The sequence below is a fragment of the Alligator sinensis genome, unplaced genomic scaffold (genome assembly GCF_000455745.1).
Source record: "Alligator sinensis unplaced genomic scaffold, ASM45574v1 scaffold1164_1, whole genome shotgun sequence".
Taxonomy (NCBI): domain Eukaryota; kingdom Metazoa; phylum Chordata; order Crocodylia; family Alligatoridae; genus Alligator; species Alligator sinensis.
This window is the reverse complement of record NW_005842225.1, coordinates 1,064,565-1,086,967: the sequence shown is the minus strand read 5'-3', so window position 1 is coordinate 1,086,967 and position 22,403 is coordinate 1,064,565. Positions and strand designations below refer to the sequence as shown.

General features: G+C 37.5%; 1 protein-coding gene across 6 annotated transcripts in view; it reads right to left on the bottom strand.

Moving 5' to 3' along the window:
- The window catches only part of RBBP6 (RB binding protein 6, ubiquitin ligase), a 26,448-nt gene extending 12,712 nt beyond the window's left edge, over nucleotides 1–13,736 (bottom strand). For 3 of the 6 annotated variants that reach the window (XM_014521555.2, XM_025208223.1, XM_025208224.1), the window contains exons 1-7: nucleotides 13,570–13,736; nucleotides 11,698–11,736; nucleotides 10,998–11,034; nucleotides 5,548–5,592; nucleotides 2,980–3,068; nucleotides 2,770–2,866; nucleotides 902–1,041 (exon numbers count right to left, since the gene is read on the bottom strand). In XM_014521555.2, coding sequence (XP_014377041.2) covers nucleotides 902–1,041; nucleotides 2,770–2,866; nucleotides 2,980–3,068; nucleotides 5,548–5,592; nucleotides 10,998–11,034; nucleotides 11,698–11,736; nucleotides 13,570–13,721 — 599 coding nt within the window. In that variant the 5' untranslated portion in view covers nucleotides 13,722–13,736. The remainder of the gene's footprint in view (nucleotides 1–901; nucleotides 1,042–2,769; nucleotides 2,867–2,979; nucleotides 3,069–5,547; nucleotides 5,593–10,997; nucleotides 11,035–11,697; nucleotides 11,737–13,569) is intronic. The other 3 variants (XM_025208222.1, XM_025208225.1, XM_025208220.1) reach the window with 2 other exon arrangements.
- Between the last annotated feature and the right edge of the window lie 8,667 nt (nucleotides 13,737–22,403).

Below are 22,403 nucleotides of genomic sequence, written 5' to 3'. Positions count from 1 at the left end.
TTGGAGCCTGCAAGCTGGGGAGTGCCTCATCCTCTGCCTCCCAAGCACCTGTCCCCTGCTCTATAACCAGTACAAAATATTTTATTGTGACAGTGATATACCATCAACACATGTATTTTTTTAGGCAGTATGCCACAACGACAAAACTGCCTTTATTTTCAGCATCCTGTTACCATGGTATTTAAAACACAACTCCACAAACAAGAGCATGTTAGCTGCTCAGTGGTTACTACCCATTTGTATGCTTTCATTCTACACAAGCACGTGGCAGCTTTCCCTCTGAAAGCTGGATGACAGCCTGCATTTGCCAAGGACAGGAGCATGCATAGTCACTATACTACAAATCACTGCAGTTTCCCACCCTATCCTACCATGATGTAACCAGGTTGTTCAGTCATGCTCTTAAAGTATTGGCAAGCCAAAGTTTTCAATCCAGCAACAGGAAACAGGTAAGAGTCAATGCTATTCCTGAACTTAACCTTTGCTTATCTCTTTAGGCTTATTTAAGAAATACACATTACGAAATGTTATATTCCCTCTAACATTTTACTGCCAAAGTTGATTACAAGAAAACAAATAAAATCGGGAGACAAGAGGTTGCTTGATATGACAACACATGTAGGCAGGCTCAGTTTGCATGGATGGCTATATACACATGTATAAATGGAACAAGACATTAAGAATACATTTTGCCCCACAGCCAGGAATCCTGAAATCTGCCAAAATTAGACCCAGGGTGGCAGTTTGCCATAGCTGCACCTAACTCCTGTTAAATACAGCCAGCTGCAGTGGCTCCGACATGGAGGGGGATTATAGATGCCAGCCGACGCAGCTTCGCTCCCATCCAAGCACTTGTGTAGTGGCCCATTAGTCACATTTCAGCCTGCTCTGAAGTACTTACGCATCAATTGTTGGTATTGCATATTTTCCTGTGTTTGTAAGCATGGCTCCTTTTGTATTGGGATCCTTCACCTCCATCATAAAACTTCTAGGAATTCCTGTGCTCTTTTTAATCCTGGGAACCGACTCAAAATTTTTGTCCTGTTAAGAAATAAACATCCAGATATAGCTCATCTTTAAAGGGCTATTTCAAGGGTTATTGAATCTGACTGGTAAAAATATGTATTTAATTCTCTCCCCCCCCATCTGAGTACTACATTATAACACATACAGAAGGCAGGGCAGGATAGCACCCTCAACTAAAATCTGACATTATTTCTCCATGGACAAAGCCTTTTATTTTGGATCCTATGGTAAAAATAGACACCGGCTTATCCGGGTCTGAATTTCTGTAGCAAAGGACAATCATTTAGGCACACAGTTTGAATAGCAATTCATTCCAATCAGCCACCACTGTCTCAGAAACAAGTGTTATCTCAGACACTTCACAGGTACTTCAAGTGGGACAATGGGCGTGTACCTCTGCACTTCAGACTACCATAGCTTACTCTACTCATGAGAGCACACTTATAGCCTGAGAAATATCATGATCCTGCAATATACTTAGGTAGAAACTTTGAACTCAATGAGTAAAGTAAAAAATACACCCACAAGTCTTTGCAGGATCATGGCCTACTCTTTCCTTTTCACATCTCAAGCAGCAGATGAAAAATCTTGATGCATGTATCAGGTAAATGCTAATCCACTGGAAAATGAGTGTGTCCATCATTCTACATTCATTATAACAACGGTATGACAGTATGTCCAAACCACTAAGAAAGCATTAAAACAGTAATTTGTTTATTCATAAAAAAATCTACACTGAAACGTTGAGATCATAACATAAGGTCTCAGATGAGGATGAACTCTGCCAGAACTTGTAATAGGAAGACAACTGAAGGTGTCCTAAGGATGAGCTAGAGACAAAATTATGACACCTATACTGAAGAAACAAAAGCAAATTTCACCTTCAACACAATTTTTTCTTCCATTTTAAACTTTTAAATGAAGTTTCTTTCAAACTACCATTGATTGTGGGGGGGCTAAAATCACACACCATCATTTTAGTGAGCATTGTAACATGTATAAACACTGCAACGCCGAGCACTTTGAAAAGTGCCCACTTACAGCCGTCTAAGTGGAGAAACGCACGTCAGTGCTGAGAAAACAGCGGCGGCATGCTTTGAGCTTCAACACCTCAGAGGTGCTTTAGCTCAAAACTGTACTGCCATTTTCTACGCGCTGACACGCATTTTGCCATTTATACAACTGCACATGGCGCAACGCAGTACACGTCAGCTCGCACGTGCAGCAAACTCCATTAATCGAGTCTGCTCAGCAGTGGCGGATCTCTGGCAGGTTGCTGAACGAAAAGGTATGTGTATAAATGCCCAACGCGATTAATTTGTTTAGGCAAACAGACTAGAAAACGGCCAGCTATTGTGACAATAACTAAGCCTGCACTTCTTACGTGCACTTTAAATGCGCAGTTGCTACTTTTTAGTACAGAATGCATTGTGGCATCAGGCCTCTTTCAATTCTTCCCATTCAGAGGAACATAAAGAAAAGCATTCAGAAACTCTTTGAAGAGCATCCAGGTACTCAGTCTCTACCTCTGTAAGGGTAACAAAGCAAAGAGGAATCTGAGTTACAGACTTCCCCCTTCCACCAATAAGAATGTCTCACTAAATTGTGTAAGTCACCACAGGATACAAGAGCCTTTGCTCCGAATTATTTTGCCTATGCACATAAAGTTAGATCATCAGTGAAAATTCAATGAATCGGGAATATTCAAAACAAAACAGCACTGTAGTTCTACCAGGCTCTTACCCCATTTGTTGGGCAGTTCTTTATGTAATGGCCAGGTTTTCCACAACGAAAGCATGTGTATGATGGTGGAGGTGGGCCCAAGGGTTTCTTCATGTAACTAAAGGTTAAAAAATAAAAATAAAGGTGTGCATGGGTGTCTAACTTAAAAAGAACCCAAAACACCAAAAACAAGCACAGTCTTTAAATAACATATTTGATATGAACACTTACTTGACGGGATCATATTCATGGCCAGACTGTGACATCATAGCTTTTATTTTATCTTCTTCGGAAGCATTGGCTTCAGCCAGATTGGCAGTCTGTTTAATAGGTAATTATTTGACACACACATTAGAAACACATTTAAGTCCACACAGCCAAAGACAACACCACTCATCCAATCCTGTAAAGAGCAGCACAGCTCTAGCTGAAGTTGCATTAATATAGCTGCTTACATAAATACATATTGTCCTGAAGATGTTCTGGGGAGTCCTTAGGCCATTACATGATGTTTGTGTGCCTATTAGCTCATTTGAGAAAAACTTTCTTGGGCACTCAAAACCTTAGGCTCTGTTTGTACCTTACATAAAGACTTGTGTAACTGCTCCAATTCTCTCTTATACAGAAGTGGGCTGAAACTAAGTGTAAAAAAAACCCTTATTCAATATTTTTAAGACACTAGAATTCGGGCTCCAGGCTATCTATGAAAAAATATGTATTTAACAGAGTATGTTTTCATTTAGAAACATGAATACAGGTTTAATAGCAGCATTTACGTTTTGCAATGTAAAAGGGACAGTCAACTTGACAAATCTGAAACTGGCTTTTTTCTTTTTTCTTTTTTTTTTTTTTTTTTTTAAGTCCAACTTTTGACACCACTTCCTTTCAGAGTGCATGCTTAATTCCAGATTTCTTTTCAAAGTTTTTCTTTGTTCCTCTACTGTGGATTTATATGGACATTTCCAATAATACAAAAAACCCCCCTCTGTGTAAACAGACTCAAGTGTATTTTAATTAATGATCAATATTAAGTGCTGTAATTACAGCAGGTATAGTATTTAGCGCACAGTTTTCTAGTTAACTGTCCTTTTAATATACAAATCGTAAACGTAATCCTTATATGTGGAGCTAGCCTTGCAAAAATATTGAAGCCAACTTAAAAAGAGAATTAAAAAAAATTTGTCAGTTTTTGTTAAAATATTTACTATACACTAGTCCAGATACAAGCAGGGTCTAAGGAAGTGACTGCTAATTACTTGGATCTTCAAGCACCTAGCATTCAGATCAACCACTCGTCTTATCCTTTTATACATTCATTCACAAAAGCAACCAACTAGTTTCAACATTTTATTAAAAGATTGTTTCATATACAAAGCTTTTTCTTAACAACAAAAAATTGACAGCTATGAAATCATATCCATTAACATTTACAGAAAATGTGCTTTACAGATACTCAACTAATTTGTTTGAACCCAAACAGTTTACAAACACACCCAAAACCACAAAACATTAGTAGGAATAGACCAAAATTCAAATATGGCATTTAATACAAGATAGGAATAAAATGGGAAACTGTTAAACACATTGCCTCCATGCTAAGCCATTCTGCATTGAAGAGGTTAAAGTAAGTAACAGTTTTGAGTTGTTTGTAATGTTTCTTCATTTAAAAAAAGTCTAAAAAACTTTTAAAAAATTGTACACCACTTGGACAGTTTTTTGCATCTTAGAATAAGAAACTTGACATGAGTTTACAAAACAGAGGACAGATTTAGGGACAGCACTAATGGAAACCAAATCTCTTCTGATAGCCAATTCTTAAGTAAAAAAAAAAAAAAAAAAGTTGCTGAATGCACACAAGATCTTTCACCTTTGTATTGGTGGTGGGGAAATTGCAGATGGAAAGATTTTTGTCTTTCCTGGCATGAGCTCCAGATTTTGCACTCAAAAGAAGTCTAACTACTCTGCAATAGGTCCTACCCTTCCTTAGAATTTTTCAAGGGCAAAAGCTTAATTGCCTGATGCACTGATATCTTTAATAAGTAGTCACTAGTGCTTTCCCAGACAAAAGTACACATTATTGAGCATAAATGCAAGCAGTTTCATAGCAAAACATGGCATTACAACATTTTCAGGTCACAGTTGCCAATATGCCACACATACACATTGGTATATTCCTATAAACAATTAGATACATTTACACAATTTACACAGTCTGTGTTCAAACAAATTAGGTTGTATAAATGCTGTTCACTGTATATGTACTACAAGGCTACAAATTAGGAATTTATGTGCGACATTCAAAGAGCTGATCTATCACTGGAAAGTCTACAAATGCAAAAAATAACATGCAATTGTCCATGTTATGGAAACACTTCTACTTGGCTGTTACAAAAAACCCTGAAAAGTCCATAACTTACAGCCAGTATTTTAAATTCTTCTTTAAAAAGTGCGCTAGTTTCCAAAGCAAAATTACTGAAACGTATGAAAGAAACGGTAAACAGCTTCTGAAGTGCTTCTTTCTTGTGTCTTGAAGATGATTAATACTGCAACATTATGTTGAGGCTGATAAGGTACTCCCCTTCTATCTTCCCAAACTGGGAACTACTCTTTACAGGATAGTATCAATCAATATGTACACACATTTTCAAGTTAAACTCGGCACTTTTCACTAAAAGTTTTGTTCAAATTACAAAAATTAACCAGATATAGATCACAGCATGGGACTTAAAATACCAAGCAAATAATTCATTGTTAGAATTGACAAAAAAAAAATATATATATATATATATGCATATATACCTTTGTGAGCTGGGCCAGAGAAATAGATGCAGAAGAGTCATCAATCTGTTCACAAAAAATTAAACACACATTCAAGTTTCACAATCAAGACATTGCAATATTTACCACTACAGCAGTTGAGAGTCTACATGGGTATCTTCTGTGTGTCTAAGAGAGGCATTTTCAAAGTAGTTTGATTTTTTTTGCCCCAAACACATGAAATTACATCTAGGACAGCTTTCAAAAGGTACGTGTGTCAAGAGAGGCCACCTTCTAAGGGAAAAGAAGCTGAAACACTGAAGCACCTTACTATAGTTAGCTTATTACTTCAGAGTATGTTCTCCCCTTGGAATGCTCCTAAAATCCCTGTATCCATGAGAATTAAGCATATGAAGAGAACAAACATTTTCCCTTTTAAGCCAAATTAAGTTACTTAAAAGTATTTAAAAAAAAAATTTAGTTGGACAGAAATGTGGTAACATAGGAAAGTATTTTAATGTATTTTGGAATTTAACATTTAAATCAGTCAACATAATGCATGTGATTATGCTTCATGAAAAGCACTTGCAACTTCTTGCCAAAACAAAGCACACGCACAATCAGTCAGTGGAGATAAAAACTTGGGGGAGAGGGTTTCCATAAAAGAAATCCATCATTTAGGCCACAGCATATAAATGGTCAGAATTCAAGTAGGAAAAGTAAAACTCTGTAAATTGCAGATGCCAAAGGTTTACCAAAACTGAGGAAGCAGTGAAATAAGTCTGATTTTCATTAGAGCTGAATGGCATATCATAAAAACGTATGCTGAAAACATGCAAGCTGGTATCTTTCAGTATTTCCACATCCAAATCCCACAGAAGATTCAATTTTAACATCAGCCATAAACAGAGATTAACAGCTCAATTGTGGACACATGCAAAAAAAGCACTGGCGATGATAAAGGCGAAGGGTTTCAGTCTTGATCCCAAAAGCAGTTTCTTCGTGCTGGCAAATGCTTACACCTGCCAATGGGGAGCAACTTGCACAAAGGAGACCCAACACCTACTCTGACTTATCACCCCTGCAGTATTTCCATGCATAAAAAGCACAATCCCCATGTGCTGTTAAAGCCACACTGAATTGTAATACATCACCATCAGCAACAAATATAAATAATTATATAATTCACTAATATACTTAGTTTGATTCACTAATAGAACAGAACTCTCTCATATAGAGAAAGATTTTTGGGTTCACTCTTTATTGTGGCTTAAAACGGAATAGATCAGAGAAACTAAATAAACATTTCCCAACACAAAAATAAAGCTCTCTCTCTCTTAGGAGAAGACAATATCACTATCATAAGAGTTTAAAAAAACAAAACAAAAACAGATGTAAATCATTTCCCTTTAAAGAACCTTACATTCTGCATTACTAAGAGTGATAATGTTCAACAAGAGTTTTGTTGGGCAAACTTTAAGGAAAACATATTTGAAGTAAACCTCCTCTTCTCTCCATAAGGGGTCCTGAAATGTCCAATTACATCTTCACAAAGGACTTCCCCAAACAAGCACAGTATGTGGAATAATGTTTTCTTATTAATTTTTTAGACTCTTTAAAACATAAAAAAGTTCCTAAAAAAGATCCATGGAAAGGAAATTAGTGTCAAAGGCTGAGACCCAATTTTAACAATTGGGCCAATTTTGCCTTGAAATCTGTTTTAACGAGTTTTATTTTGTGGGGTAAATTTAAGTCTTTTGTAAAATCCCTACATTCATTTATGTTAAAAAGGGAACATCACTAAAATTATTAAACATCTGATACTCCACATGCCACTCCTTTCTAAGTGTGGAAATAAGCAGGTCTATATATTTACCAGAACAGCTGATAACATAAAAGCATTTTTTTATGAATATTTTAATAGCATGTCCATAACTTGACATGAAAATGTTTAATATAAAAATTAAATTGGAGTCTTGCTTTTGTAATAGACCCTACTTCCAATCTTGAACAAATCTAGCTGGCATCATGATTTGATTTATTCATGAAACAGCATTATAATACAGCCTACAGATTCCAATCGGCTTCTTAAGAGATGGGGTAACATTGTCATTTCTAACCACTAAACTACCACCAGAAAGGAGTAGGTGGCTGATCAGTGTCCCAATGAATATATTCTCTTGGGAACCTCTTTCCCATCGCTCTTGTGTTGATCCCTTCTCTCTCCCCTCCCCTTTTTTCTTCCTACTGGAGTATTTTATCAAGTTCCCTGCAAGCCCCTGGATTCAGACCTATGGAAACTTCATCTCCGAGGCTCTTGGGCTTTCAGAGATCTTTTCTCAGGCAAAAATAATACTGTAGGATTTTTTTTTTTTAAATCAACAAATACTGAATCACGTTTGCTGCACTGGAACCCATTTCAGAGAAGACTATCCCAATTCCACTGGGCAGAATGAATGAAGGGGAAAACAGAAAAACCAGGAGGAAAGCTCACTATTATCTTTACAATCCCAAGCTTTACATGTAATGTCTTAGACCACTGCCACAGAACTACAACTACATTTTAGTTTAAGCAGTCACTTAAAGTTAACAATGCTCAGTTTTAGCACAAGACTGGGATTTCAGTTAAGTTTGTGACTATATTCCATTGAAGGGACAATGCTTTAGAGCAGTGGGGGCCAACCTTTTTGGCAGATGTGCTGCAAATCAGCCATGTACTCTCCTCCCCAAGTGCCAATCCAATCCCCTCCCCCTGCCCAATCTATCACTGTGCTGCCCCCTCAATCTGCCATTTGCCACACCCAGAAACTGACCATGTCATCTGTGGCACACATGCCACAGGTTGGCCACCCCTGCTTCACAAGATGGGGCACTAATTTTGACTACGGATTCTTATTGCTCCTAAAATATTAATACTAATAAGTCAGTCACTTGATCTCAGAACAAAAGTTCAGTCCCTAGCTCTGACTATGATGGTGTCAGAATGGCACAGATTTGGAAAACGTCAGAGGATAAACTAATTTATAAAAGAGCGAGACAATGGAGAAATGATCAAGCTATGAATCAAATTATTGACATTTATATCAGCTATACCAACCTATTTTTTGTTATGCTTTGTTTTTTATAGTAGCGGTAGTAGCAGGCACCTGTGTCTCAAAAGACAAAAGAATTACGCCGAGTGAGACATCAGCTCTCTGAACGTAATCCTGACTTGAAAATAAAGTGAAGCTGGAGCGACCCCTCCAGGGTCAAAAGCCTGGACAATGTATATGGACTAGCATATCAGCTTTCCTCCCGCTTAGCTCCAATTTACCACAGTCAAGTTCTGCTTTCAGATTAAATGAGTTTGTGCCCATGCAATTAAGGGCAGAATTTGGTCTCTGATTTTAGATCAGGCTGGACAATTAATGGTAACTGTAATTATGTCCCCAACACTGAAAATGCCTGATCTTGTAGGACATCCAAGGTGAGAATTATTATTCACAGAGGTTGAACAGATATAGAGGACTGGCAAGATCACGCCCAAATTACAGTTTTCCAAGTGCAATCATGAAAACAAGAAAAAAAAGGAAAATGTTTTATTTTGCTTCCTTTTTAACTGAAGCAGTTCTAACTAGAATATAGCCATTCCTAAGATACATTTTTTAAATGAAAAAAAAATCTACATTAGCTCAGAGTAAGGTGCTACTTAGAAATGTAATACAGACATGCCAGGGAACACACAAGGCTAAGAGAATGTTAACTTTATTCATCAACATGTTCTTTGTGTTTGTTTATACACATGCTAGGAAACAAAAAGGAAAGTGAACTGGTTTCAATAAATAAAGACTCATCTGAATTAGATCAAATACTGTAAATGTGATTTACATAAATGCAGTACATTAATTACTTGGGGTAACTAGGCCAATCAAACAAATATGGACTTGTGCTGAGACACATTTATGTAAGAAAAAATTTGAATCAATTGCCAATAGAGTTTTAGATATTAGATTATGGTTTTAGCAGCTTTTAAAATCTTTACATTAAAAAGGTTTGTATTTTAGATTGACTGCACATCATTTCATGAGAACCAGAAGCTATTTTCTTCATAAAACGCAAGCCCAAAGGTCAGAAAATTCTAGATTTCGTTATCCTAACATCCTATCAAGTAACCAGATCCAATAATCCAAGATTAGTATAATGCCTCTCACCATTCTAGTTAAAAATGAATTTTGTTTTTAAAAGTGAAAAATAAAAACACCAAATAATAATTTGGGATACTAATTAGGACTATTTTGAATTTCTTGAATTCTGCACAATGTTCAACACGAGCAGTGAATCAAAATCTGGCCCATCATAAGATAAATATTTGCTCATGTATCTTATTGATCTGCATTTAGTAACAGACTGACACTAAGTTTTTCAAACCTAAAAAAAATGCCAACTTTTTTTTCAAATGTAAAAATTAAAGTGGTGATATTCTAAAGAAAGGCTTAGCCATCAATAACTTAGGGAGCACCAGAGTCAGAAAACACTGAGATCACGGGTGCTGCAAACAAGATTTGACGTTCATATGGTTTTCATCCTCAAACTGCACAAAGGTCTAGCCTTTGCTACAATTTGTACATCAAGTTTTAGATATTTAGCCTGCAGGCACCCTACTAAGCTAGGCTGAACCAAAGAAAGCACAAAAGCCATACACAGAAATTCAGAATACCACTTTGAGGACCATAAGATATTCACACCCATGGTAACCTTCCCAAGACATTTATGTACTCAGAGGGGGCCCAAACAACGTCATTTTAACAGTACAATTTTAAGGAATATAAATATTCAAAATATTTCAGGACAGCAAGATGAATCATTTGACTGCACAAAATTGCTCACGAAAAATGTAGGGGAATCTTCATTCCAGCATTTGTGTGAACCCCACATCAGAATTAAGAAACAATACCAAGTTTAACAATAATGGTTTCTCTGCGGTTTTTGATAACATTTTCAAAAACCATTAGGCAAAAAAAGTATTAAAAACAAAAGCTAAGTGATACAATGTGAAAATGGCAAAATATACACTCCAAACATTTTTATTGCAAGAAACAAAAAGCACACAACAACCCGTACAAACATACATATTACTAACTATAGACAGACAGATGTAGAACATGGCATCATGTTCAGTTGTGCAAACCTTGAACCTACATGATCTGAAAACGATCATACATTATCTGTACAACACAGAGTCATACAGGAAATATTCTGGCATATTCAATATGAAATACAACGCATTATTTGGCACAAATACCAAAATTCACATTAAAAAGTGTGCAAACGATACCATTGCTCATTTTTTACTATACTGTATTAAATACATTGTATTTACAATATATATAAATATATACTGTGTTTTCTCAGAAATTGTATTTTAAGTTAATGTTTAGAAAATTTATTTCTACATTACTGGTTATAGTTAAGTGCAGTGTGTAGAAAAAGTGTGAGATTGTGTTTTTACATACTGCTTTTGATGGTCCACTCACTGGTTCAGTTCGACTTCTAGAACAAGAAATAAAGGTTGTCAGAATATCTACAAGTGCTTGAATTCATTATACAGAAGAGTGAAAACACTATATTACAAACTGCCAATACTTTTGAGTTCTGGAACACTGTTTAGGGAATGTGGAAGTTAACACACCTGCATACAAAGTGCTTTTGTTTCAGGCAGAATTATTACTTAAGTTGCTTTGGGTTGTCAAAAAACATTTTAAGATTCGCATACGGAATACATGAAAAACAATTTAAAACTCAAGTCTTTGGATATTTGACTGCCGCTATATAAACATTCTAAACGTGAATTATTCTACATAACATTTTTGTAATCTAGTAAGATAATGATCCACCCAAATCTGTAACTGCTTTTGTCCAAACAACTTCCATATTCCTAATAAATTAATTTAAGATCAGATGTGACGTTTAGTTTCTGGAAAATAACACTGACAGTCTAGAAAGTTTGAAGTAAACTTTTTCTTTCTTAAATCAGTATGGCAAAGCAGAATCATTTAGTGAAGACTACAATACTATAAACCAGCAGTCCTCACAAAAGAACTTGTGGAAGCCCAAACACAGTGGTCAGAACTGCTACATTTAACCATTAAAGTGCCCAAATATTAAACATTTTATATAAACTATGTTGACTAAAAGTAGTAGTAGAAATGTCACCTGAAAGTAGTTTCTAGGATTTTGTGCGATTTAGAAGTCCTGTGACAAAAAAAAAGGTCTTAAATTGCCAGAACGTGATTAAAAATAATCCTGAATATTCTACAGTATTTAGGAAATCTCTTACTGAAAACTTGTTGAGATTCCATGTATTGACTACTGATCTGCATGCTTTATGGCGAATTAGGCATGCAAGTGTAGGTACAGCTAATAAGAGTTATTAATTCATGCAGCTCGCTAAAGTGTCCTCTAAGCTGGGACAGTTTAAAGATGCTCATAAATTCTACAGAGGGGGTGCACACTTCCAAATTTCACTGTTAAAACAGATTCAGGTTCATAGCTGTATATATCCCAAAGCTGGGGCTATGCAAGGAGCTTTTCAAAATTAACAGAGATTTGTTTTTCAATGCAATTACCTTTAAAAACATGCTACAATATGAATAGCAAAGTTTAAAAGGCACTGAACATACCACAATAATGATACCCTTTGGGGCATGTAATCTTAAAGCTGCTTAGTTTTTTAATTAACTATATTACTGAGCACCTTAATAACTAGGCTAGTTAACAGGCTGCGGGTACTCTTAAATGAATCTTCTATTCCATCAGCTAGGAGGAACAGAGAAGTAGCTGACCATCTGTAAGGAGAAAGCAACACACAGCATTCCTACCCCGTTCTTTGCACATTTTTATCCAGCTATTTATTTGGTCATTATTACTCTTAGAATCTAAGCACCTAGTTCTGAAGCAGCACTAGGAAAGAGGAGATGGTATCTATCCAGCCAGGGATTAATTGAATCATTCAAGCAAAGCTCGTGTAACCAATGCAAAATAGGGATGATCTACACACGATAGCAAGAAAGCTGCAATTGAGTTTACCTGAATTTCTGACATTTTAGTCATCTGCCATTTGATATTACAGGGACTAACTGGGAAGTGAACATTTAGAGCTCAACAGTACCAACATGGTATAAAAACTGAATTAGAAGATAACAAGAATTATTCTTATTCACATGTAAAAGGGCTGAATTTCAAATTGAAGAGGGACTGTCCACTCCCACTGCCACACATGGAAAACGACATACTTGGGGACCTTACTCCTTTTGCCTTACTAAAAAGCACTGATGATTTCTTGGAATCTGCTAGGTCTCTCTTCCATAAATGAAACTTCTAGCATGTGCAAGGTGCAGGATTAGTGGACTTGGCCTTTAACATTTTGCATCTATGCAAGTTTCCAATGTCTCTCTCAATATTATGTCTCAATATGTCCTTAGACCAACACGGCTACAACCCAAACCTCTCTCAATATTAGTAATTTATGTTTAGTAAAAGTACTTCCTTGGCCCAAAACAGATATAAAAAAAACCTACCCCAAAAACAAAACAAACACTCATCCACTACAGAGTAACAGCCACTTCTGGGATTGGAATTTATATATTAGATTTATATGCAGTGTATGGCAACAAAGGAATGAGTCAGAAGGTGCACACATAAGTTTGTATGGCAAATGTTACGTAGTTTCTTTTCTAAAAATGTTACAAAATCTTCTCTTTCCATGGAAGACAGGTAAGACCATCTTTTGAGACCTTAAACTACCAGCCCAAAGAATAAGCCAAACACAATTCTTTGATAGAAACCAAAAAGTCTGAAATTTGAGTAATTTGGAATTTTAGTAAGCCTGCAGTTTTTAAAACACCTTTCTGGCAAATTTCAGGTCCAATTCCTCCAGCTACAATGAGTACTAGCAGCAGCTTTCGTGATAGCAGAACCTCAACCTAAGTTCAAACATTTCTAACAAAGTAAGCCTCACCCAAAGGGATATTAAAGATTAAGAGATGTAACAGCTGAAGAAGAGTACTAGATTTTATGAATACCTACATGATATATGTTTTGCTTGTAGATTTGACGCCTCCAATAGGGATTCTTCTAACAATTACTGATGAATTCTTAGGAATCAGGGCACTCTCATCTGTGTATTCTGAAGAAAAAAAAAAAGTGGTAAAAATATCACCACCATTCCCAAGATACATATTTTAATTAGAAAAAACAAAAAGAGACTCAAGAAACTACCTGGGAGAATGTTTAACTGAAAATTCACAAATCTAGAAGAAGTTTTCAAGAAAGAATGCAATGTTAAAGTTGATCCATACTAATTAATGGCATATCTCCATTCACTTAAAGTATTCAGTGGTCAAATATACACAAGGACAATGTTTACTTTGATTTTTTTTCAAGTTCTACATAGTAATATGGCCAGAGAGGCAATCAAGCAGGCCTTCATACTTAAATGATCCAAAACCTGGCAAAATTTACAATTTGCAAGATTTTCTGTCTATTAGCCTGCTATCTTTTACCTAAAGTCTACTTTGTAACATAATTATACCACTTAACCGCATAATCAGCACCAAAAAAAATGAAGAGAAAGTAGCTGTCACAGGATATCAGAAGCCTTGAAAATGATGGAAGAGAAGCAGTTTTGCTAATTCAGCAGCACCTCAGTTTCAACTCCTTATTGCACAATTGTACAGATATCCAACAAAGTTATCAAGCTTGATAGGAAACATCCTCCCCTTTTAAATTCAGTACCATTCTCTTGTCTTATTGAAGGCATATGGCATGGGCAAACACCTGACTTGGAACTGGATGCTACAGTTAAGATAGCATTAAGGGCTCCATTATAAAGACATGCATTGTTTCATTTGCTCATAAATTCTCAGAATTTTTCCTTCGAGTCAAATTTCTATGCATGGTCTTCACCCACAGGTGATTAATATTGGTTTATAAAATATGTGACATCCTTCAAACGTATGAATTAGGGAAAAAAATACCTGATTCCTTGAGAAACTATTCATCTAGCTTTCAATGGACCTCAAACAAAAAATCTGGAACCTGAACTCCATGAAGATGGTCAACGTGGAAAAGGGAGGAGTTGCACATGACAGTATATTTGTTTCTAAGCACACCCACTGGCATGTGCTAGTATCCTGTTCCTTTGGAAGTTGAATCAGCATGACAGCACCGATGTGAGAAACAACAAGCAATACATCCACATTAATCATGTACTTTCAGGTCTAACAGCTCCCAGCCCAGCTCTTATTGCTTTCCGGGAGGTTCTTAAAATGTCTTTAGGAAGCGTACAAGAACTGCATTCGTGGTGAATATCTTATTTTATGTTTAGCGAATTCCTGAAAAGGGGGAAACTCCCCAAAAAGCCCCTAAATGCTGGAGCTTTTTCCGAGGCCTTTTTTCAAAACAGGGACTACACCAAATACTCAACTGCTCATCAAGAAAAACTCGAGTTAGCACTTCTATAAAGTAGTAATGACCTCCCACGAAAAGTTCAACCAGCACGACGGACTTTCCGTCACACAGTGTTAGGTCTGGAGTAGCTGGTTCTCCACAACGCTGGACAGTAACATTCAGGAGACAGCATTAACTTCTGTCATTGTGATTTGAGCCAAATCAATTAATGAAATTATTTGCAAACTAAAATTCAGCAGCTGTAGAGTGAGAATGAGAATTTTTCATGTCTGGGGAAAACTAGCTCCAGTGCTGTACTGCCAGGATGGCCCTCCTCTTACCGTAAAGTATCAGCAAATATCTATGGCAGTTAACTACCTACCCACAGTTATGCTTAGACTCGAAGAGTACTTAGGAGATTCTCCTGTTCAACAAGACATAAATGGCAATATGGAGTGAGACGGTGGTAGGATCCAGGCAAAGAGCATGACAAAGACTGTAGAAGGAGCTATTAAACAAACCCAAACATTCAATCTGTGGTCTTCACACCTCAATATGTATTTCTGGACACAGTAACAGATGGTGATACTGTTGAATTACAATTCAGTTTTGAGGACTATGACAGATTCCTCAATATATTTAAAGGATGCCTAGGCAATGAGCACGATCCACAAATTCTCAAAGGCTCTTCAAAAATGGGCAAAAGATGACTCTTCTCACTGAACAATGCTAATGGAGGTCATGTCTCTACCCCACTCCAAATCTGTTGATCCTGCCCCCCAAATTTACCCGTGGCAAACAAAGCTATTTCTAGATAAATCCAGCCTAGAGAGATGCCAATTTAAAGATACACAGCAGGTGTGGTATGAGGACAGTTCACAATTTTCAAAAACTGAGATGAAAAGGTCTGTTGACTTGGGATGGCAGCTCAATGCCTGGTCTAACAACTGTAGCATTCGCTGACTGCATTCAATTTAATATGTAAAAAAACAAAGGCAGCCAAGGAATAATAGCGCAGTTATGCAGTTTGACACCAGCGATGTGAAAGCCTGCAAATATAGCACCGCCCTTATTAGAAGCGCTTTGCATATACCTTTTTGAACAGATAGTTGAGGATTGGAAATGGAATGGAAAAATGTTTATTTTATTTGTTGTGAGCTTCTACTACTTCACATTTAATTATGCTAACCTATGTGGTGAGAGAATGTGGGGAGGAGTGATCCTGAAATGACAGTGCTTTACTGACAACCGCTTCTGTGAACTGTTTTGATCGTGATGAAGTTAGAGCCTTGATACTTATTTTTCTTATGCTTCAATAAGGATTGTATTAGCTTGGGTAAAAACTCTAAAGAATGAATTCATATTGTATTCCTATTAAAGAACAGTCTATCCAATTTATTAGCGACAGTACCTTTTATTTTTAAGAAACTGTGTTTGTGTATAACAAAACATTAACACAACTGCAATATCAGAATAAAATAATATTTGTACAATAACAAAAGGAACACTATAATTTAAGTCAGCACACCAATATGCCAATTTTCCTTTCTGCCCAGAAAGGGTTCAATGACACTGTGCTCCATCCTCCGTTTCAAAGAAGCCTTCATTTTGTGGTCCTTGACCAAGCATGTTATGAAGTGATTCACCACTGTAAATCCAGTCTACCTGACACCACAACTCCCTCGGCCATCCATCCTGCTGGTGTGGCCGCAACAATAAAACAAGTAAACAGCAAGCTAACTCCAGGGATGCTCCATCTGTCCCCTGATGCAGTCAAATTAAGAATTCCAATTCAGTTTCAAATTCTATTGCCTGTCTCAGGCTACCTTCGTCTTGAACAAAGGACACAGAATTCACACAAACCTTGTAAAGGTTAATTAGTACGCCAGATTAAGACCAAGTATGCAATGAAGGTGATGTTTGTCAGTCACTAATGTGACTATTAAAGGTTACGTTTTTCATCAGTCTTCTATAATGTGCTTCATGGCATTAGGGAAAAATGGAAATTTGAAGGAGTGAAGGGAAAGGGAGATAAGTTAATGGTAGAGTTATTTTTGACCCCTCCTGCACAACGCATCTTAGTTGAACTGTTCACTACAATACTCAGTCTTTTTCCTGAACACAAATTTAGAGATCAAGCATGAGTAACCCCAACTATTCCCTTCAATTATTTAATACTGACAAATGCAAAGGTCCGTCTGGCACTACACTGCCACATCATCTAGATCAGCTTAATTCTTCAAGCCTGTTAGTCCCTTGGTCTTTAAATAACCTGTGCCGTATGCAAATTATGCCAATAATGGCCAATACATCATTTCTTGCAGTAAAATTCTTATTTTGTAATTTTACTTTGATTTCAATTTTTGAATTCATCATTGGACTGGGCCACATGGCACGGCACAATAAACTGATCAGCACACAGAGACAAGCGCTCCTATTCTGACAAGGAAGAGCAGCCCTTAAGTGGTACGTCAATGCTACAGAATTATGGGGAGAAACAAGCCAATTAACACTGAGGATCACTGAGCGAGTCTCTTAGCTACTGTTTAGTTTTTTAGGTTGCAGGGGATAATTGTTGAATAGATGAGGAAGTAGACATGTCCAACCTCACGCAAGAGTACCAAGCCGCTAAAAACAATATTACATACATTTATGAGAAGCAGAAACCTTCAAGTCCTGCTTTCCACTTGTTTCATAGAAGTCATATAATCAGGTGGTGAAAGCTGTCTCTTCAAAATCTGGTCCTGCCAAACGGACTTGGCTGCTGTCTCTCTGCCTCCACCAAAATGCATCATAAGATTGTAATAGGATAGCCCACTAGTCCAAACAGTTCATGGAGCCCTTATTCTCTTGACCCCTCAGCAAATCCTACATGGTACCTCCATATGATACAGAACCACCTCTGCCGTCATGAAATAAGTCTAAAAGATGTCTAGTTCACTGCAAAATTAGAATATTCTTTGCCTTGAACTAGATTTACTGCTGTTGTCACAAGCTTCACGATATAGGAAGTTCAACTCTTTATCTTTTCATAGCAGTGACTGCCCCTGTAGCAAGGTTGATCTCCCCTAGCTGCTCAAATACCTAGTCTCACACTAGATAAAAGGTAGACAACCCCTGGTACAGGTGCCAGAGCATGGCACATGAAGTCATTTTGCCTGGTATGCACACTTTGGGACAGGCAGCAGGGAAGGGCTGGGTTGCGCTGCCACAATAAGGACCAGGCCCTTCGCTGATCGCCCCCATCCACCCCTGGCACACCAACATCTTACAAGTCAACGCTGCGGGTGTTTTTGGCACTCTGCCTAAAAACACTGCCGACCCTTGTACTAGACCAGGGGTGGGCAATTATTTTGGGCGGAGGGCCGCTTACTGAGTTTTGGCAAGCCATAGAAGGCTGCATGACAGGCAACCCAGGGCAGATTAATATTAATTTTCTAAAATGTTTAAGGGCCCCACGGGCCAGGTAAAATGGCTTGGTGAGCCGCATCCAACCTCCAGGCCACATTTTGCCCACCCCTGTACTAGACTGATCCAGACAATTTGATGCCTAAGCTTAGCTGAAGCCGTGTCATCTTACGCGGCCACTAGGGGCAAAAGAGCAGCTTCAAGCCACCCAACACAACAGCCTCTTACCAAAAGCATAACAACAACAGAATTACAGCATTTTCAAAGAAGCAACAGAAAATGCTATTAACATAACATAATATGCAATTAAACTCTACAGTGTGGCTAATTTTCTTTGTTCAATTAAAGGATTCCTGCCAACTTGACCACACAATTTCAGAAACAGTAGACCAATCACCTAAGCAGTGAATGCAGCACCATGGGATTGTGGCAGAAGAATTGTTTGTGCACCACTGGGGCAATGCTGTACCTGGGATGATCCTTCATATTAGCACTGGAATACCCTTGAGGAAAAAAAAGTTACTAGCTCTTCGCAAGCCACAAAGCTGCAAAAAGTAAAGATTTACTGCACCTATAGTCACCTTTAAGAAATAGATCTTACATTTTTTCCTGTGTAGGAGTAGTGGGGTTGAGCATGAGAACAATCTTTGATAAACTTGCACACCTCAGGCATATTCAGTCAGCTAATCACTGCTAGTTTCCTAGAACTAGTTGTAACACTTTGCATCCACAAGTGAGCGTGACAAATAAATTACACTTCAGCAGGACTAAGTATTATTTGACACTATCAGTTCTGGCTGAACTGTTTTAGTCATGGTGTGCATGAAGACTACCTAAATCAATTCAAGCAGTTTTCTCACTTGCTTCCCAAAGTGCATCAACCATCTTTTCAAGTCTCACTAAAACTGTTGCTTCAAAAAGCAATAAAAAATTAGAACAGCTTGGCTAATACTAGAAGAATACAAGGCATACTACAAATGTTCAATGCTGAATTTGAAATCCATCATCTGACTCGAGAAGCATAACAGCCAGTTCCGCAAGTCTCTAGTATAGAGAAGGCCACAAAGTGAAGCACTTCTTACCTTGTTTAAACCAGCCTAACACAAACTGCCTACTAGATCAGGCAGAACACTGACTGCTGTTTATCCTCACCATGTAAGTAACAAAGCTTATACAGCACATGGCAAAGAAAAGCAAGCTATGAAACTGCTTGACAGTTTCATTTTTGAAAGTTGCCAACAAAACTACCTAAAAGATATTATACATTGAAATGAAAAAGGTAATGGAATTACTTATGTGCATAAAGTTTTTCACTGCAAAGTTCACACGTCAATAAATGTACAAGTACTGCTTTATACTGCTTATACACAGTATAAAACAAGGTGTTCCATTTCTAACACGAAACATTAAAATTGCTGGATTGCTGGAAGCTACATCTCAAATACCATCTATTCTTCTACCCATCTTGCCTGAGCAAGAAGCTGTAATCAGCAAGTGCCATGACTTATCACATTATCTTTTACCATTCACTTTAGTTCTCTAAGCCACCATTATACCTCATCCATATCACTCTTAAAATCTCACTTCTTCCATAAAGGTCAAAAAAGCAAATTTGAAACTGCATTTTTCCTCCAGGTTTCCTGGGTATTGTGCCTTCTCAAGTACAAGAAGGTGCAGAAAAGGCCTTTATTTTTGGCTTGTATAATATTAAAGTACACTAGAGTATTTATTAAGTACAGTCAAATAAAAACAAAATGAAAATTTACTATAGGGTGGCAAATTCATTATAGATTTTTCTTCTTTCCTGCCCCCCCGCACAATCCATTACCTTACCTTAGCATGTCTAAGCAGTAAAGGCAGACAATCAAAATTCAGGGAGTGGGACATGGATTAATAAAGTATTTTATTAACAAACCAACTACTTCATATAGTCTTGAAGAAACATCACTTTTTGCACTTTGTAACATCTACTTCAATTCTTGATTGAATAACCACATAGACAAACAACAAACGCTCAGTTCTACAGTAATTAAAATGTTTATTTATTAAATATCTGACAAAAGTCAGATTGTAGCCAAACAGAACCCAGAGGAAAAGACTAATATTGATGGAACTTGATTAGTTCTATATGCTCCTTGCTCCCTTAGCCTGCAATTATAATTTTAGAAATACTCCTATGTTCTTGCTACTGCACTGAATTATTTCCGTAAGTTTTCTTCTGTTAACAGCTCGGGTTCTTCCCTTTCAGTGTTGCTAATTCTGATGCTGTTCTCAACTAGATACTACTCTTGACACTAGGTGCTTAAAATAGTGAGCCTTGCCACCTGGCCATTTACATTAGGGTCCCAATAACTGTAAGAAGAGCATTAATACTAGTTAGAGACATTTAAAATTTTCTTGTGCAGGGAAGCCCTTTAAATGAAGCAGTATAGCATGTATACTTTAACTGTAAATTATTCCAATTACTACTGCATGCTGTAAATATTATTCTGCCCGCAAAGAAACCTCTCCTAGTTTTGTTCAGCGTTATGAACATTTAGCTATATGTAGGGAGACGGTGTCATCACTGGCAGCCCCTAAACCTTAACCTTTAAAATGCCATATCATCTTTAAAATTTGATTTCCTTAACAAATGTTTACCTACATGCAAGTAATATCTTAGCTCTGCCTTTGATGAATTAGGACATATTTTCTTGTCTGTAATTTCCCCCCCCCTTTTTTCAACACCCCCCCAGCCGAGTATCCTGTGCATAACCACACAGCAAAAGGGAGAATGATTTTAAAAAAAGGCAAATGCCTTTAAAAAAATTCCAAAAAAGCAGGAAGGTACACACACAAACAGACACAATACCTGAATACTTTGATTGTCATTTAAAATTGACAGCATTTCTTTTAAAAGAAAAATACTGAATACATGAGAATATTACAAAATAAGACACTTTCTAAAGTTTTTGGAAGTTAATTTTAATTCTATTTTTAATTCTAATTTTAATCCATAACCATACAACTGGTCGATTCAATTTATATTCTGTTTAGGAAATAGTAAATAATCCTGATGACTGATCAGCCCTATTCACATGACACAATTAAAGGTATTTTCAGAGACTTCTGATGTGTGTATGAGTCATATGAACTGTGCTGAATATATTAAGATTCAAATACCCTCCTTGGTGGTATACTCCTTGGTACAACTAGTTTGCAGGGAAGCAATCGACTTCTTTTTGGACCGTTTGCCAGCTGAAGTTGAAAGAGTCTGTGAATGACCAGGAATGTTTGGTCTTTGATGAAGAAACGAAAATGATCTGCATTAACCAGAAACTCCCAGACATGTCCACATATGCAAACAACTCTCCTGAAAGGCTGTTTTAGTGGTTATATGAACAGTACGGCTTTAAAAAAAAAAGTGTCTGCTCCAGATGTAAGAAGTGGCACTACACCCACCGTCCCACCGCGTCTCACTCCTACAACCCTACCTCCCAATAACCATTTCTAATCTCACAACAGACACAAAACTAACCTACCGTTAAATAAAACTAGAACAAAGAGCACACATTTCAGGCTAAATCACTCCTTGTTTCATTACAAATATATGTTTCAACCTCTTTTCCTCCCCCCGACCCCCCAAAAACCAAAAAAATGTGGGGAGTTAGCCCTGTAAAACCTCCACGTATATTTTTCTGCTGGCTTCAGAACCACGAAAGCTGTAAATATTGGTGGTAACCAACACTTTCATCAGCAAGAAGACTTGCCACAGCACATGCAAGTACTCCTCGAAATCTTTACCACCCTCCATGACGGTGTTCAAAGGGTGGTTACCGTGAAGATGACGGCACTCCTCCACACAACATTTGTACTTGGTTGGCTCCTCTTAGCTCCACGTACCCCATGTGACTGCAGGGGGGGTTGGTACCCCCCCCAAGTTTGGGGGACACAACAGATGGGGACACACCAGGATCTTGGGGGGGCACCGGGATGGGGACGGACAGGGATGCACCAGGATGTGGGGGGACACGGGAGGGATGGGGACACAACAGAATCGGGGGGGCATCAGGGTCTGGGGGGAT